General features: G+C 47.4%; 1 protein-coding gene across 1 annotated transcript in view; it reads left to right on the plus strand.

Annotated features, from left to right (window-relative positions):
* The window catches only part of LOC115479948 (N-alpha-acetyltransferase 25, NatB auxiliary subunit-like), a 94,180-nt gene that overhangs the window by 21,162 nt on the left and 57,046 nt on the right, over positions 1-15,972 (plus strand). The window contains exons 8-10 of the mRNA XM_030218286.1: positions 4,912-5,024; positions 10,366-10,573; positions 11,508-11,597. Coding sequence (XP_030074146.1) covers positions 4,912-5,024; positions 10,366-10,573; positions 11,508-11,597 — 411 coding nt within the window. The remainder of the gene's footprint in view (positions 1-4,911; positions 5,025-10,365; positions 10,574-11,507; positions 11,598-15,972) is intronic.

Raw genomic sequence — 15,972 nt, forward strand, 5'->3', positions numbered from 1 at the left:
TGCGGCAGCTCCCATTGGGGATGGGAAGCAGGTGGATCCTTTGGTTAAGGGGATCAGGCGGGTCTCTCGCTCCTTTCCTATGAATGCGGACTTGAGAGATATGATCTCGCAGGAGTGGCAGTCGCCGGAGGCTCAGTGTAAGGTAGCTCGGGCTATGGCCAAGCTCTATCCCCTTCCTCAGGAGGACAGAGAGTCTCTCAGGCCTCCGACGGTGGATGCCGTGGTTACGGCAGTGACTAAGGCTACTGCTATTCCAGTGGATGGGGGGGCCGCGTTGCGGGACCCTCAGGATAGGAAATTGGAGACCTTCCTAAAGCGGAGTTTTGATCTGTCTGCCTTGGCGCTGCAAGCGTCTGTTTGTGGAGGTCTGGTGGCGCGGGCTTGTTTTCGTTGGGCGGAGAGGCTCCTGGATGGCCCGCAGGCTGATAGGGCTTCTCTGGTTCAAGATCTGGCCAAGTTGGAGATGGGGTCGTCGTTCTTGGCGGATGCACTGTACGATTTGTTGAGGGCATCGGCTAAGAACATGACTTTTGCCGTGGCGGCTCGGCGGGCCCTGTGGTTGCGGGGCTGGGTGGCTGATGCCGCTTCCAAGACTAAACTTTGTTCCCTCCCCTTTAGAGGCTCTTTGCTTTTCGGGGAGGAATTGGATAAATTGGTGAAGGGTCTTGGTGATGCTAAGGCGCCTCGGCTTCCTGAGCTTCGTCCCAAGGTGTCTAAGGGGGCAGCAGGACGGGGGCGTTTTCAGGAGGCTCGGCGGTATCGACCCGGTAGGTCTTCTGGGGGGACTAGGGGTCGGTTTTTCCAGAGAACCCAGTCCTTTCGAGGTGGCCGTCGCGGGGGGCGAGGCTCCTCTTCGGGAGCGTCCGGTACGTCCCGTGTGTCTCAATGATGGTTTGGGGACCCAGCCTCTGGTTCGCGTGGGGGCTCGCTTACGCTTGTTTTACCAGAGGTGGGTCCATATCACGTCAGACCAGTGGGTACTGCAGATAGTGCGAGACGGGTACGCCCTAGAATTCGACAGTCCCCTCTCCGACTTCTTTCTCGTGTCTCCCTGTCATTCAAGAGGCAAGGCGAGAGCAATAAGGGACACTCTGTCGCGTCTCATCGGTTTAGGGGCGGTGGTACCGGTCCCCAGGTTAGAAAGAGGTACGGGCTGTTACTCCATTTATTTCGTGGTGCCCAAGAAGGAAGAAGGTGCCTTCCGGCCCATTTTAGACCTCAAAAAGGTCAATGCGGCCCTAAAGGTTCCCTCCTTTCGGATGGAGACTTTGCGCTCAGTGATTGTAGCGGTGCAAGAAGGAGAGTTTCTGACGTCTCTGGACCTGACAGAGGCTTACTTACACATTCCCATCCTAGAGGCGCACCAGCGTTTTCTTCGCTTTGTGGTCTTAGGGAGGCATTTTCAGTTTTGTGCACTACCTTTCGGTCTGGCGACTGCGCCTCGCACCTTCTCCAAGGTGATGGTTGTGGTGGCGGCGGCGCTGCGCTTGCAGGGCATTTTGGTGCATCCGTATCTGGACGACTGGTTGATTCGGGCCAAATCAAGGTCAGAGAGCGAGGAGGCCACCGGCCGTGTGGTGACCTTCTTGCAGTCGCTCGGTTGGGTGGTCAATCTGGCAAAGTGTCACCTGGTGCCTTCCCAGTCTCTGGAGTATCTGGGAGTTCGCTTCGACACGAAGAAGGGCCGGGTGTTTTTGACAGCTCCTCGCATCTCCAAGCTGCAGGGACAGATCAGGCGGCTCCGAGCACAGAGAGCGCCTTCGGCTCGGGCGTATCTTCAGGTGTTGGGTCTGATGGCAGCAACAATAGAGGTGGTTCCTTGGGCCAGGGCCCATATGAGAGAGTTACAGAGAGCCTTGTTGTCTCGTTGGTCCCCTCAGTCTCAGGACCTGGAGGAGAGGTTCCCTCTGTCGGGGGTTGCCCTTCGCAGCCTTCGCTGGTGGCTACACTCTCCGAATCTGGTGAAAGGAATGCCGCTGGACTCTCCCACTTGGACGGTTCTGACCACGGATGCGAGTCTCTCGGGCTGGGGAGCGCATTGCCTGGGGCAGGTAGCTCAAGGACTTTGGACGGTGGAGGAAGCATCGTGGTCCATCAATCGCCTGGAGACTCGAGCAATTCGGTTGGCTCTTCGGTCCTTTCACAGCCTGATAGAAGGCAAGGCAGTCAGGGTTCTTTCCGACAATGCCACGGCCGTCGCTTATGTAAATCGGCAGGGGGGAACGAAGAGCCAAGCGTTAGCTGTGGAGGCGGCGGAGTTAATGTTGTGGGCAGAAGCTCATCTGCAGAGCATCTCGGCGGGCCACGTGGCAGGGGTGGACAACGTGAGCGCGGATTTCCTAAGCAGACACACGTTAGACCCCGGAGAGTGGTCCCTCCATCCCTCAGTGTTCAATCGACTGGTGTTGGCATGGGGGCGGCCGGTGCTGGATCTCATGGCATCGGCCGACAACGCTCAGGCCCCTCGCTTCTTCAGTCGTCGAAGAGATCCTCGGGCCGAGGGCATCGACGCATTAGTGCTCCCGTGGCCGACTCAGCAGTTGCTTTATGTATTTCCGCCATGGCCGCTGGTGGGCCGCGTGGTGCAGCGGATCGGGCACCATGCAGGTCTAGTGGTTCTGATTGCGCCCAATTGGCCTCGACGTCCGTGGTACGGAGACCTGGTTCGGTTATTGGTGCAGGATCCCATTCCGTTGGGCTCCAGGGTGAGATTGGTTCAGGGGCCGATCGAGATGGCCGACCCTGCTCCATTCTCGCTTACGGCCTGGCTCTTGAGAGGCTCAGATTAAGGAAGAAAGGTTTTTCAGCCAGGGTAATTGATACCATGCTGCGTTCTCGTAAGAGGTCTACTTCTTTGGCTTATGTGCGGGTGTGGCGCATTTTTGAGAACTGGTGTCAAGAGCGGCAGTATGTTCCTCTACGGGTTTCCATCGCGGAAGTTTTGGAGTTCCTGCAGGACGGTCTGGACAGGGGGCTCTCGCTCTCTTCCCTGAAAGTGCAGGTTTCAGCGTTGTCTTGTTTCCGTGGAAAGATTCAGGGGATTTCCTTGGCGGCTTCGCCGGACGTGGGGCGGTTCTTGAAAGCTGTCAAGTTGCTTCGTCCACCTCGTCGGCCGACGGTTCCGCCTTGGGATTTGAATTTGGTGTTGGAGGCTCTGGTAGGTCCTCCGTTTGAACCGTTGGCGTCCATCTCGTGTAAAGATCTTACGTTAAAGACAGTGTTTCTGGTGGCCATTGCTTCGGCGCGTAGAATTTCGGAGCTACAGGCTTTGTCTTGTAGAGAGCCTTTTCTCTCCTTGGCTAAGGAGAAAGTGACTTTGCGGACAGTTCCTTCGTTTGTTCCTAAGGTGGTATCCTCCTTTCATGTTAATCAGGTGATTTCGTTACCAGTGTTGGGGGATAGGTCGGGTGATCTCTCTCAACGCCGTTTGGCTAAGTTAGATGTTCGACGCATTTTGCGGTCGTATTTGAGCAGAACGCAGGACTTCCGAGCGTCGGATCGTTTGTTCATTTTGTATGGAGGTCCCAGAAAGGGGGAAGCGGCTTCCAAGGCCACTTTGGCTAGATGGTTAAAGGAGACTATTGCCTCGGCGTATTTGTTGAAACGTCGGGCAGTTCCCTCGGTACTGAAGGCACACTCTACTCGGGGGGTAGCCGCCTCTTGGGCGGAAAGTAGTTTTATTCCCCCTCAGGACATTTGTAAGGCGGCGGTGTGGTCGTCCATTCATTCTTTTGTAAAGCATTATAGAATTGATGTGCAGGCAAAAGAGGATGCTCGGTTTGGAGCGGCTGTGTTGTCTTCTGCTTTTCGTGGGTCCCACCCTTAATGTGTCTACTGCTTTGGTACTTCCCAAGCGTCTTGACCGGTCTGGAGGGTTGCTGAGGAAGGTGAAATTAGGCCTTACCTGCTAATTTTCTTTCCTCTAGACCCTCCAGACCGGTCAAGAGCCCACCCTGGTTCGTATCAGAAGTAATTCAGCAAAAGTAATTTTCAGCCGGGTCAGTTATCAGAAGTATTTTGAGCCGTGTTCTGCTATGTCTGTTCATTTGATATTCAGTATGGTCGGAGACATTTTCTTTGACTCTAATGTTCTGCAGAGTGGGACGCCTGAGCGTTTCATCTGTTTAAGCACACTGTTGGTGTTTACCTATTAGTTTTCCAGGTACAGGGGTTTTATTAGTTTCGGAGTTACTGTTACAGGGATGTGTTTCTCTGCTTTGCTAACTGTATACTGGAGATAGAGGGCTAGCACAGGTTATATGTACTCAGTTTGAAGTTAGTTTTCTCAGTCTCCCTCTGCTGGTAGGCATGCATAACCCAAGCGTCTTGACCGGTCTGGAGGGTCTAGAGGAAAGAAAATTAGCAGGTAAGGCCTAATTTCACCATTTCCTATGTCACTTGTTTTCTGAATGAAATGATAGGAATAAAGAATCATTTTGGACCCCCTCCCCAATATTATTAATGATGCACACTATTGCTCGATAGCACACTCTATTATAATCAGAATTGCCCCTGAAGTGAAAATTCAAACAAAAAAGAAAATGTAAACATAATAGCTGTACTTCATCGGACCAGTGGTGTATCTAGCCCAGTTTCCTGCTTCCTAGGGTGACCAATCCAGGTCACAAATACCTGGCATGTAAGCTAATAAACCTTTTTTTTTTTTTTTTTTTAATTGCCTGCACACACCTAGTATCTGGCCTGCCATATATATAAATGAAGAAACAGACAATAGGCTTGTGTAGTAAGGAATAATGTATATTTAGTTATATTGCTTCTATATTACATATCGAAGTGTGAGTGTGTTCTTGTGAAATGATGATCAGAGAGTTCACGGTAAATAGCACTCTTCAACCCGCATTGCAAGAAGACAAAAATATGAACCTTTCATTTGTTTGTTTTTACTTCTAGGTGAACCAGAAGAGCTCATGTTCCAGTACTTTAAAAAATTTGGAGATAAACCCTGCTGCTTTACTGACTTGAAGGTCTTTGTGGACCTTCTGGCCCCCAGCCAGTACACAAAGGTAAAGGGGTAGTTGTATTTTGGGGAATATTTGCACATCACTAAGTGCTGCTTTTTATATTCCCTGTTGAATTAGCAGGGGATAGAAATTGAAAGGAAGCATGCTGCTTACTTTCTGAAACTCCTCTACCCAATACCCACAAACGTACAACACTACCATAGCTCTTAGGGGTGAAGGGGGCACCTACATGTGGGTACAGTGGGTTTTGGAGGCCTCCCATTTACCAGCACAAGTGTTAACAGGTAGGGAGGATGGGCCTGGGTCCGCCTGCCTGAAGTGCACTGCGATACCCACTAAAAGTGCTCCAGGGACCTGCATACATGCAGGCCTCTAGGACTTGTTGCTGCTGTATAACCTTGGCACACCAGTTGACACCTGAAGACTAATGTCTCTGAAAACGTCCTTTATTGGAATAAGCACGCTTACTCACAGTTAACTGCGGTTGTGCCCCACTAGCAACGAGTCTCGCTGGTACTGAGATTAGCAGTAGGTCAGGGCTGGCAGAATGCTGTACAATGCCCTCTTTCAGCAACATTCAAGGTAAGAACTAAGTTCTGTAACGTGGCTAACACATGAAAGGGATCTAAAACTGGCTTACAAAAATGGCCACTACCTCATGGACTACCGGGCACACTCTGACCCAGTAAGCAGAGGGAAAAGCACCGTGGGAGTAGAGCCTACCAACTTCCAACATCGTGAGCATGTAACACAAGCTAGTGGAATCACGGAGCTGAATATCCTACACCCACCACAATGCATTGCTGATGTGACTGTGCAGTGCACATAACAGAAAAGGTGTCACACTCACCCGAGAGCCACATCAGAACCAGGGAAAGGCTGTCAGAGGATAGAACACATTCTGCTGTCATGGAGGTGGGTTCGCCATTTGAGGCTGGCATAAAGGTTGGAAAAAAAATTTGTAAAGTGGTTTGTTTTTGGTGGGAGGGGGTTAGTGACCACTGGGTGAGTCAGGGAAGGTCATCCCCGATTCCCTCTGGTGGTCATCTAGTCGGGGCAGTTTTTTGGGACTTGGACCTGAAAAAAAAGGGGTCCAAATAAAGCGGACCAAATTCTCGTCAAAAACGCCCTTCTTGTTTCGATTATCAGCTAAAGACGCCCATCTCTCCTCGGCCGATAACCACACCCCAGTCCTGCCTTCACCATGCCTCTGACTCGCCCCCGTCAACTTTGCGTTCCTGCGATGGAGTGCAGTTGAAGACGACCAAAATCGGCTTTCGATTATACCAATTTGGTCGCCCACGGGAGAAAAACGCCTATCTCCCGATTTGGGTCGAAATATGGGCGCCTTTCTCTTTCAAAAATAAGCTGGCTAGCATTCCTTGACAAATCCAGCCTGTGGTTTGGCAATAAGACTAGTCAACGCCTAGGAAAGTCTATTCGCCATAATTTTAGCAAGCAATTTAGCCTCCACTGTTAGCAATGAAATCGTCCTGTAAGATTCCACTTTAGTCAGGTCACGGCCAGGTTTAAGAAATGCCAGTGTTTGAGCTATATGAAGACAGTCCGGAAGCTGTGTCCCTGTACCATAGTATTAAAAGCACCAATGATGGGCAGACTAATCTCCCCTTTCACAAGTCCGCTCCATACTGGGTGCCTTACAAAGTATCGATTGCAAGATCACCAGCACCACTTCATTTCCCAAGGTGGGGCATTCAGTCTAGCAGTCTCCTGCGGAGCCATTGTAGAGTTCTCTAAACCCCAATCCGATGGCTTCGCGTAAAGGGCAGCATAATAATCTCGGAATTTCTACAGAATACCCCTATCGCTGTGATCTGATCTCCCCGACAAACCAAGCGGGTCAGCATTTCTCCTATTTTATTTGATATTTAAAGTATACCAGAGATTTCATTCAGAGCAGATTGAAAGCTCAACAGCTTTGTGCGGTTAGACTGTGTAGGAGCCAAGCCAAATTGCTTCCTTTCATGTCGATAATCAAGATAGTCCTATTCCTAGCTTTCTTTTGGTGAGAATGTTAGGCAGTGATGTCCCCCCGCAACACCGCCTTAGCAGTTTCCCAAAAATGGATAGAATTGTCCATATGGAAACTATTAAAGTCCCTGTATTCTGCCCATTTTGTTTGTAAAAGTACCTGAAATTGGGAGTCAAAATAGAATTCAGGGGGAAACTTCCACATTCCCACCACCCTCTGCACCAGCTGCAATTCCATCTATACCATGGCATGATCGGACACTTGAACCAATCTCTGCTGCCAGAACCCTGGGCCTTAAAATCTGAGGTGGTAAAATATAATCTATATGGGCTTGCATATTATGAGCCCTAGACAGGTGGCTATAGTCACAGTCACTGGGATGTAAAATATGCCAGACATCAAGTGAGTCCAAAATGTCACAAAGCATTGCTACCCCTCTCGTATGATGGGGGCAGCCCTTGACCTATCCAGATTTTTTTTTTTTTTTTTTTGTAGCCCGCGCTTTCCCACTCATGGCAGGCTCAATGCGGCTTACATGGGGCAATGGAGGGTTAAGTGACTTGCCCAGAGTCACAACGAGCTGCCTGTGCCTGAAGTGGGAATCAAACTCAGTTCCTCAGTTCCCCAGGACCAAAGTCCACCACCCTAACCACTAGGCCACTCCTCCACTTCAGGTCATAAACTCCATTGAAATCCCCCCTCCCTCCCCTAAGATAAACAGGGCATCACCAAAATCTTGTAGGGAGTGTGTCAAATGTACATAAAATTGTTGATCATAGACATTTGGTGCATAGATGTTACACAAAGAAAAAGAGTGTCCAGCAATTGTTACCTGAAGAATAATGTAGCGACCATCCGCACCTGAATATACACAAGTAACCTTCACATCCAAACCTTTTTTTGATAAGGATGGGCCACACCAACCTTCTTCCCCACCCACCATCTAATTAGTTTCTGATGTTCAGTGGCATTCAGATGGGTCTCTTGTAGCAATGCCACATCTGCTTTATGTCTGTTTAAAGCCACCAGGATCTTCTGGTTCTTAATTGGAGAGCCACTACCTCCCACGTTCCAAGAGAACACTTTTAGCGCATTAAGGGCACCTTTTACAAAGCAGCCCTACTGATTAGTGTGCGCTGAATGTGAAGAAGCCTATTCAACTCCTGTGAGCTTCTTCAGATTCAGCACATGCGTAATGCCACTTTGTAAAAGGAGCCCTAAGTGATACCAGAAGAATATATGGCAATAGCAGATAACAATCTAATCCACCAGAGGGAATGTCCCAGCTGTCACCCTCCCCCTCCCATAATGTGTGACCCGCAAAAGCGGCGCACACCCCACCTTTGGGACGTCCATTTTCCCTCCCCCCCCCCCTTTCCTTCCTATTATAACCCATCATTCTCAAAGCCCCACCAGAGGCCTGGTCCGCCAAGACATGGCACCTACCGCCATCCTGCCATGTATCAGAGCAGACTACAAGAATATATAACCTCTACCTCATTCAAACAAACCCTTGCACAATCCCAGGTACTACTATACCCCTGCATACACAATAAACCTAGCACAAACCATCCATTCAAATTAAAGCCCCTTCTCCCCACTAAACAGATATAAGAAACTAACACAAGAATCCAAGTACTAGCCAAAGCCTTCTCACCAATTAAAAAAAAAAAAAATTGTCCCGGTCTAACCAACTGACCGCTCCAAAGGCAAAATAGATATGTTATCCATAGAAGAGATGTAAATTACTCAGGCCTGCCCATAACAGTCACGTGGCGGTGGGCCTTGCTGCTAGGCCATCCAAAAAATATTGGGCTTCCGACACAGTGTTGTAGAATGTGGATATAGCAGCGCAAACCTGATGTTTTTAGTGTGCAGCGCAAAGCTGATGTTTTTAGTGTGCAGCGCTAAGCAAACAGGATAAAAGCTTTCCGTTGGGCCTGCACTGATGGCAAGAAGTCCTGAAAGCAGAGCACCTTAACAGTTTTCGTATTGTAGAGTGGATCCAGCCTGAATCGCTTGCATAATATTTGTGGGCAAAATTTTAAATGCAAAGTATGACTGTACATGGGCGGCCTGCCTCTGTTCGACGCACTCTTAGCCGGTGTGCACATTTGAAGGAGCTTAGCTGATCATTCAGATTAAACACTTGTGGGATCCATGTTTCCAAAAAGCAGCCCAGCTCCTTGTTTGACAAAGATTCCAGCAAGCCGATAGGACGCCAATTATAACATCTAGAACAATTTTCCAAATCATCCACTTTGGATTCCAGTTCCTTTATTGCTTTCAGCAGTGATTGTTGGGTCTGAGAAAGCTGTGCGTCTGATCCTCTAACCCATACGATGGAGCTGGGTGTCTGCTTCCAGTTGAACGCTCTCAATGCACTCATGGCCTCCTCCACCCGATCATGTAATTGCTGAAGTTTTTTATCAAGCGCAACTTCCACCACCGCTGTCACCTCTGCCATAATCTCCACTATCCACACAGAACCTACCGAGGCACTCGGGGAGTGCTGCTCCACCATCTTGACCTTTGGCTGATGCTGCTTCTCACAGTCTTTCTGAAGGATTTTGGAGGCCATTCCAAGCTTGTGACCACTCAAGAAACTGCTCCATTAGCAAGTCAAAAGGTTTCTGAAAAGGTATAGAGAATCGCCATGGCTTACAATAAGGCAGAAGTCGATAATTTAGCAATATAAGAGGAGGTGCAGAGGAGCTACAGTAGTTAGCGTCTGCTCCCACACATCACATCACATCACATGACCCCCCCCCCCCCCCCCCCCCCAAAATGTTGGAATGTTTTATTCCTCATGTAGTTCTTAGTAGTAACCATTTTGACAGCTTATTCAAAGCAGAATATATTTTCCTGGGGCTTCCAGCTCAGTTGGAATAAGGTCTTGATTCTGGCAACGTGAGCCTTCACTTGGAACTATCTGGGGTTCACCCAACCCAACACAGCTAGTCTTGTCATTGTGACAGTTGCCAGTCAGAAGCCATGTAGAACACCTTCTAGAATCTTGTAGTCATGGGCTTTGAATCTAGCCTCTCTCCTTCTGTGGAGGCTGTGAACGTTACCTGTGCAGCATCCCCAGCCAGCCCAGGGAGCAGAAAAACTCAATGGGAGGGGTCAAATTTGGGATCTTTCAAATGGTGGTGATTGCATCCCTATAGAGTATATATTACAGAAGATGCATGTAAACTGTAGTGCTGAAAAATGTTTGTAATTACTAACATTTAATTGCTTTTAAAATATGATTTTTGAATCACGAGTTGTGAGTAAATATCAGATCCATTTAGGGTTACTGGACGCTAGTGCCAGGGTACATGGTGGCTTTTGATTGGATCCGTGTATGCAGGATCAGATTCTCAACATTTTATTTTGTTTTCTTAGTTCATAAATCGGTTGCTTGGGACATTGCCTCGGCTTGAGCCATCAGAGGGTAAGCTTGTACTACCAACTGACATCAGAGCTTTACAACGACACTTGTGTATTGTACAACTATCCCGATTACTTGGTTTTTACCATGCGATGGATAAAAACCAGAAGCTAGATGCAGTGCGAGAGCTGACACTGCGATATCGACATGGCCTACAGTTTGGTGAGTTATCTTCTTTGTCTGCTACCTATCCTTGCAATTTGATATCGCTTTTAAGCCACTTCAGAGATACCATGTACAGGCTGACCGAATTTTGGCTTCGGTTCTGAAACCCACCCAAAATCTGGTTTTGGCCATGCTTTGGTTTCATTCGAAATTGCAAGTTGACTTAGAAGCTCAAGTTACTCCTGCTCATGCCAGTTCCAATTTCAAAATGGCTGCCACAACCTTCAGCAGTAGTCTTGTGGGACTGCTATAGGAGGTTCTGGCAACCATTTTGAATGTGGAGCCATCATGGGCAGGAGTGACGGGGGATTACTCCTTTCCCAACTAGCTAAATAGACCACCATATTATTTCAGAGACTCTATTTTTATATGCTTTTATACCTTTTTTTTTAGTTTCACATGTATTATTTTTGATACTTTATCTTTTTAGTGATTTCTGTATTTGATTCATGTGCAGCGTATACCTTAAAATGCTGCCCGGTGCCCTTCTATTGAGGTGAATTGCAAGTGATGTCATTGTAATGCATGTGCCTGTCATTTGTGCGTACACATTGCAGTGTGGGACACACAAAGTTTTACTGGTTTGTTAGCTGCTTTTTAAGTTAATGCAATTTTTATAAATAAAAAGTTGGACTATGCTAGCCAACATTAGTGTAATATATTTATTTTGTATTTTTAATGTTTTTTTTGTTTGTTTGATGAAATCGCTGGTTCTTGAGTCATTTCCTGAAACCTTAAAGCAAAAATAAAAAAGATCTCTAGGTTGGCATGTCTGACTGTATATGTCACACTGACCAGCTACAGCAGCACTGTTCTTTTTCTTTTATAATGGTAGCCAGAAAAGCTGGATTTTATTCTTTTCAAACTGCTAGTCATGTTTAAGGTAGATGTAGATTTTGGTATGTTAAAAATGCTTATAAAATTTTGACAGGCAAGTCATGCTTGAAGACCGAATTACAGTTTTCTGATTACTACTGTCTGCTTGCTGCTCATGTGCTCCTCGATCTGTGGATAGAAACAGGTAAGCTATTTTACTAGGTCTCCATATTGTCTCTTGTATCTAGAGGGAGACATGTCTACAAAGCATTCTTTATCATTTTAATGTTGATATCTAACTCTCCAATATTGAGCTCACAGCGGTCGTTGCTTTTTTAAACACTGACCACCGCAGACAAAAAAAAATCCAGGTATTCGGGAGAATAGTTATCAACATGGGCTATTGTTAAGACATGCTGTTTTACCACAGATTCCATTTACTAATAACTGGGGTTAACAACAAAATAGCACATCTTAATGGAAGCCCATGATAACTCCCCCCTTCAATTAAAGTAAAAAGAAATGTTTCTAGAAATTGAAATCACTTCTATAAGTAATAAAATGAGCCAAGTATTGGGCAATCAAGCCATTCTGACATCACTGACGAGATTGGCTCTTAGGCATTGATGGAATGAGGCATTATGACATCACAGTATCAGCTCTGGTTACCAGAGACTGAAACCCTTCACACTGGGGGGGGGGGGGGGGGGGGGGGGGGGGGGAGAGTTATCAAGGTGGGTTAACTTTAAAGAGAAGTTGCTTACCTCCTGTAGCAGGTATTCTCCAAGGACAGCAGGGCTTATATTCTCACAAGTGGGTGACGCCAAGCCACGTCACCCGGTCCGGGACTTATGATTAGCATAAGAAGAGCTTTGTGGTGTGCGAGACACACTCCACCATTCATGCGAGAGTGTGGTCTCCACAGTTTTAATATTACAGCAAAAAAGTAAAAATAAAAAAAGACAACTCCAAAGGGAGGTGTGGCGGGATTGTAAGAATATAAGCCCTGCTGATCTCTGAGAATACCTGCTACAGGTAAGTAACTTCACTTTCTCCAAGAACAAACAGGGCATTAATTCTCACAAGTGGGGAATCCCTTGCATTCAGGCTCACCAGAAAGAACAAACATTGGTCAGTTGGGCCTTGCAATGGCAAGGAGATAATGCAGATTATCCTGGAACTATATTCAATCTCAATGAGAGAGCACCTGGAACAGAATAAAATGGTCCTAGGAGAGTGGAGTTGGCTTTAGACCCCAAAATGCCTGTTGCGTTGGGTATCCTGCTGAAGTCAGTAGTGTGATGTGAATGTGTGGACTGAAGCCCACGTCGCAGCCTTGCAAATTTCTTCAATGGAGGCTGACCTCAAGTGGGCTACTGACGCAGCCATGGCTTCAACATTGTGAGCCGTGACATGAACCTCTAGGGCCAGTACAACCTGGGCATACAGTGGTGGAAATAAGTATTTGATCCCTTGCTGATTTTGTAAGTTTGCCCACTGACAAAGACATGAGCAGCCCATAATTGAAGGGTAGGTTATTGGTAACAGTGAGAGATAGCACATCACAAATTAAATCCGGAAAATCACATTGTGGAAAGTATATGAATTTATTTGCATTCTGCAGAGGGAAATAAGTATTTAATCCCTCTGGCAAACAAGACCTAAAACTTGGTGGCAAAACCCTTGTTGGCAAGCACAGCGGTCAGACGTCTTCTGTAGTTGATGATGAGGTTTGCACACATGTCAGGAGGAATTTTGGTCCATTCCTCTTTGCAGATCATCTCTAAATCATTAAGAGTTCTGGGCTGTCGCTTGGCAACTCGCAGCTTCAGCTCCCTCCATAAGTTTTCAATGGGATTAAGGTCTGGTGACTGGCTAGGCCACTCCATGACCCTAATGTGCTTCTTCCTGAGCCACTCCTTTGTTGCCTTGGCTGTATGTTTTGGGTCATTGTCGTGCTGGAAGACCCAGCCACGACCCATTTTTAAGGCCCTGGCGGAGGGAAGGAGGTTGTCACTCAGAATTCTACGGTACATGGCCCCATCCATTCTCCCATTGATGCGGTGAAGTAGTCCTGTGCCCTTAGCAGAGAAACACCCCCAAAACATAACATTTCCACCTCCATGCTTGACAGTGGGGACGGTGTTCTTTGGGTCATAGGCAGCATTTCTCTTCCTCCAAACACGGCGAGTTGAGTTCATGCCAAAGAGCTCAATTTTTGTCTCATCTGACCACAGCACCTTCTCCCAATCACTCTCGGCATCATCCAGGTGTTCACTGGCAAACTTCAGACGGGCCGTCACATGTGCCTTCCGGAGCAGGGGGACCTTGCGGGCACTGCAGGATTGCAATCCGTTATGTCGTGATGTGTTACCAATGGTTTTCGTGGTGACAGTGGTCCCAGCTGCCTTGAGATCATTGACAAGTTCCCCCCTTGTAGTTGTAGGCTGATTTCTAACCTTCCTCATGATCAAGGATGCCCCACGAGGTGAGATTTTGCGTGGAGCCCCAGATCTTTGTCGATTGACAGTCATTTTGTACTTCTTCCATTTTCTTACTATGGCACCAACAGTTGTCTCCTTCTCGCCCAGCGTCTTACTGATGGTTTTGTAGCCCATTCCAGCCTTGTGCAGGTGTATGATCTTGTCCCTGACATCCTTAGACAGCTCCTTGCTCTTGGCCATTTTGTAGAGGTTAGAGTCTGACTGATTCACTGAGTCTGTGGACAGGTGTCTTTCATACAGGTGACCATTGCCGACAGCTGTCTGTCATGCAGGTAACGAGTTGATTTGGAGCATCTACCTGGTCTGTAGGGGCCAGATCTCTTACTGGTTGGTGGGGGATCAAATACTTATTTCCCTCTGCAGAATGCAAATAAATTCATATACTTTCCACAATGTGATTTTCCGGATTTAATTTGTGATGTGCTATCTCTCACTGTTACCAATAACCTACCCTTCAATTATGGGCTGCTCATGTCTTTGTCAGTGGGCAAACTTACAAAATCAGCAAGGGATCAAATACTTATTTCCACCACTGTAAGTGAAGGAAATGCAATCTACCAGCCACTTACAGATTGTGTGTTTCCCGATGGTGACCCCCATTCTGTTGGGATCAAAAGAAATACAAAGTTGGGCTGACTGTCTGTGGGAACTGGTCTGCTCCATGTAGAAGGCCAGTTTTCTCTTGCAAACTAAGGTGTGCAAGGTGCTTTCGCCAGGATGGGCATGAGGTCGGGGAAAGAATGTTGTCAAGTGGAGGAGTGGCCTAGTGGTTAGGGTGGTGGACTTTGGTCCTGGGGAACTGAGGAACTGAGTTCGATTCCCACTTCAGGCACAGGCAGCTCCTTGTGACTCTGGGCAAGTCACTTAACCCTCCATTGCCCCATGTAAGCCGCATTGAGCCTGCCATGAGTGGGAAAGCGCGGGGTACAAATGTAACAAAAAAAAAAAAAAAAAATCGACTGGTTCAGATGGAACTCGACACCACTTTCGGCAGGAACTTAGGGTACATGCTGAGGACTACTCTGTTGTGATGAAATTTAGTATAAGGTACATCCACCACTAATGCCTGAAGCTCACTGACCCTACAAGCTGAATTAACAGCCACCAAGAAAATGACCTTCCAGGTCAAGTACTTCAGATGGCAGGAATTCAGTGTCTGAAAAGGAGCTTTCATCAGCTGAGTGAGAATGACGTAGAAATCCCATCACACTGGTGGAGATTTGACAGGGGGCTTTGACAAATGCAAACCTCTCATGAAGTGAACCCTTCGTTCTGTGTGATGAGGGTTTGAAAAACACTCCAATCTCCACGATTCTTCACAGGATAACTCCAGAAGTAGTGGGAACCATCTGCTGCATTCAGTATGGCGCGAACAGAATCATGGTTCTGCAGTCTTGAGTTTCAACAAAGTTTTCCCCACTAGAGGTATGGGAGGATACGCATACAGAAGACCTGTCCTCCAGTTGAGAAAGAAGGCATCCATCACTAGTCTGACATGGGCCACTGAGGGGGTGCCTCATGCTCAGAAGATCTTGCTGTCAGTGCCCACATTGAGAGACTACTAGTGTGGTTGCATTATCCTGCTCAGTTTGTCGACCAGGGTATTGTTTTTGCCTTTTTGTATTATCTCAATCAGATCCTAACGGTACACTTTGCATATTCCATGTACTGAACCGGAGGAAAAAGCCTCAACAGACTCCCGTTTTTTTGGCTATACAGCTCTTAAATCGCTGGAGTTCTTACTGTCATCATAGGCAAAAAACCTCCTTAGTGGTCTTTAAAGTCTATATCCTAAATAATATCAGGTAAATCCCCACTTATTCTCCTGACTGCTGTCGCGTGATCTGTCAACTCCACGGCCAAAAATCCTCTCTCATTGAGCCTCTCTGGAAACCTGGGTCCTCTTCTTCATTCGAAGGCACAGTTAGTTGGGCTGTGGTCGGGCCCAAGACAAGAAGACACCAAGAATGGGTGTCTTTCCCAGAGATCGTCTGATTGCACTGGGTACAGCACTTAAAGCCACTGGAAACCTTCATGGACCTGAAATGAAAACCTTTATCGACTAAATTAAACAAA

This window comes from Microcaecilia unicolor, chromosome 11, assembly GCF_901765095.1.
Source record: "Microcaecilia unicolor chromosome 11, aMicUni1.1, whole genome shotgun sequence".
NCBI classification, from domain to species: domain Eukaryota; kingdom Metazoa; phylum Chordata; class Amphibia; order Gymnophiona; family Siphonopidae; genus Microcaecilia; species Microcaecilia unicolor.